The 1880-nt window shown below is 33.5% G+C and overlaps 1 protein-coding gene across 1 annotated transcript in view; it reads left to right on the top strand.

Annotated features, from left to right (window-relative positions):
- enpp2 (ectonucleotide pyrophosphatase/phosphodiesterase 2) overlaps positions 1 to 1880 on the top strand; it is a gene marked incomplete in the record, with an annotated part of 22854 nt that overhangs the window by 7178 nt on the left and 13796 nt on the right. Inside the window, 3 exon segments of the mRNA XM_014029661.1 lie at positions 389 to 468; positions 1008 to 1127; positions 1451 to 1506. Coding sequence (XP_013885115.1) covers positions 389 to 468; positions 1008 to 1127; positions 1451 to 1506 — 256 coding nt within the window.

The raw sequence follows: 1880 nt of genomic DNA on the forward strand, positions 1-1880 counted from the left end.
GGACTGTAGATGAGTCTGACCTACACTGCGCCAGCCAAAGGTTTTACGATAGACCCCATATTTGAGGAGGGGGCTCCTTTCAAAGAGGGGGTGTTTGGGCATGCAAAAATGCTTATAACTCAGAAATTGTTCAACTGTTGTAATTAGTTTAATTTTACATTTTTACATTTAGTTTTTAAAATAAGGGAAAAAATAAAAAAAACATTTTTTAATCTTTATGAAATTTAGTTTTGAAATGGAAAACCCAAAAAACGATTCATACATGGATTTACCTTATATTGGTTAAAAGAAATGATTGATTTTCATTTCCTGAAGCAAAAACTAATGATTTGTCTTAGATTTTATATTATTAATGAGTGACTAAACCTGGAGTTTTTGTCTTTTTTAGGAACATGTGGAACACACGCTCCTTACATGAGGCCTGTTTACCCTTCAAAAACCTTCCCTAACCTCTACTCACTGGCTACCGTAAGTTTGATTAAATACATCCAACAGCTTGTATAGTCTCCTATACTCTGAACACTGACGGGAGCATCCAGCTAAGAATATCTGAAGAAAGATGTTAGAATGTTCAGATAATGGTTTATGAACTGTAAACACAGTAATGTTTGGATTAAACACAGATCTATTTTACTTAATAGAATAAAATAAAATAAAATAGCAAGATGTAAAAATAATTTAAAGCAACTTGAGCAAACGATCAGCAGCTGAGTGAAGTGAGATGGAGCCTCTTCAGACCTGGAACTTTTTATGACCTGAAGGTATCACTGAGTTCAGCTCATGACACTCTTTTCTGACAACAAATCTATAGATGAAACATAATGTGCTGTTTAAATCAGACATGTTAAAGTTTATTAGACAGAAAAACATCTATTAAGTAAAAGTAAAACATTTATGTTCTACATCTGGGAATATTTGATCTTTGGATGAAAGAATAAAATCAGCAGACTCAACAAACTTCCATCGACTCCAGTTTTTAGTCAATTTTTATTATTTTTCCATCAAAGGGTCTTTATCCTGAGTCTCATGGCATCGTTGGAAACTCCATGTTTGATTCAGTGTTTGATGCATCGTTTAACCTGAGGAGCCGAGAAAAACTGAACCACCGCTGGTGGGGWGGACAACCGGTGAGTTCTGTCAGGAAACAGGAAATGCTTTTATTTTGAAGGGGGGAAACGATGGATTCCATTACATTGTTTTCTTACTTCATGTTAAAGACAAACATAAATGTTTGATCAACAGACCTGGGATTATATCCAGTGCCAGACTTATTTTAGCTTCTTATAGATTGATTCAAATCATTTAGCCTTTATAAACAATTAAAARCAGGATCAGGAAAATGACAACTAACTTTAATTTATTTTTAAATGTTTTAATAGCTCCACCAGCCTACTGTTAACATTATCAAGATAGTGTGTTGTAGTTTGTGAGAATATTATTGTTTTTTTAGATCTGGATCACAGCGCTCAAACAAGGAGTTAAAGCTGCCACCTTCTTCTGGCCTGTGTGAGTAGAACATCAACACTTCATACTTTACTTTCAACTTCATAAATCTGTGGGTTGATAAAATAACAGAGATGAAATGATAAAAGTGGTAGGTGATCAATTAAAGCACAGAGTAAAAGAAAACTGCAGAATTTGCATTTCCTGCAAAGATGCAGTGTGAATGCTTACTGCTGAAAGATATGAAAAATTAGCTAAAACTTAGCTAAAAATACAAAAAACAGCAGAAATTTTCTGAAATCAGCTGTGACAATTATAAAAAACTCAAATTAGCAGAAAAAAATCTACAAGAAGCACAAAAAGTAGAAAAAGAAGAGCAGAAACAGTGAAAATTTAGGAACATTTTGAAAGGTTTTAAGGATGATGAAGCTCTATTC

The sequence above is a fragment of the Austrofundulus limnaeus genome, unplaced genomic scaffold (genome assembly GCF_001266775.1).
Source record: "Austrofundulus limnaeus strain Quisiro unplaced genomic scaffold, Austrofundulus_limnaeus-1.0 Scaffold937, whole genome shotgun sequence".
Classification (NCBI taxonomy): Eukaryota; Metazoa; Chordata; class Actinopteri; order Cyprinodontiformes; family Rivulidae; genus Austrofundulus; species Austrofundulus limnaeus.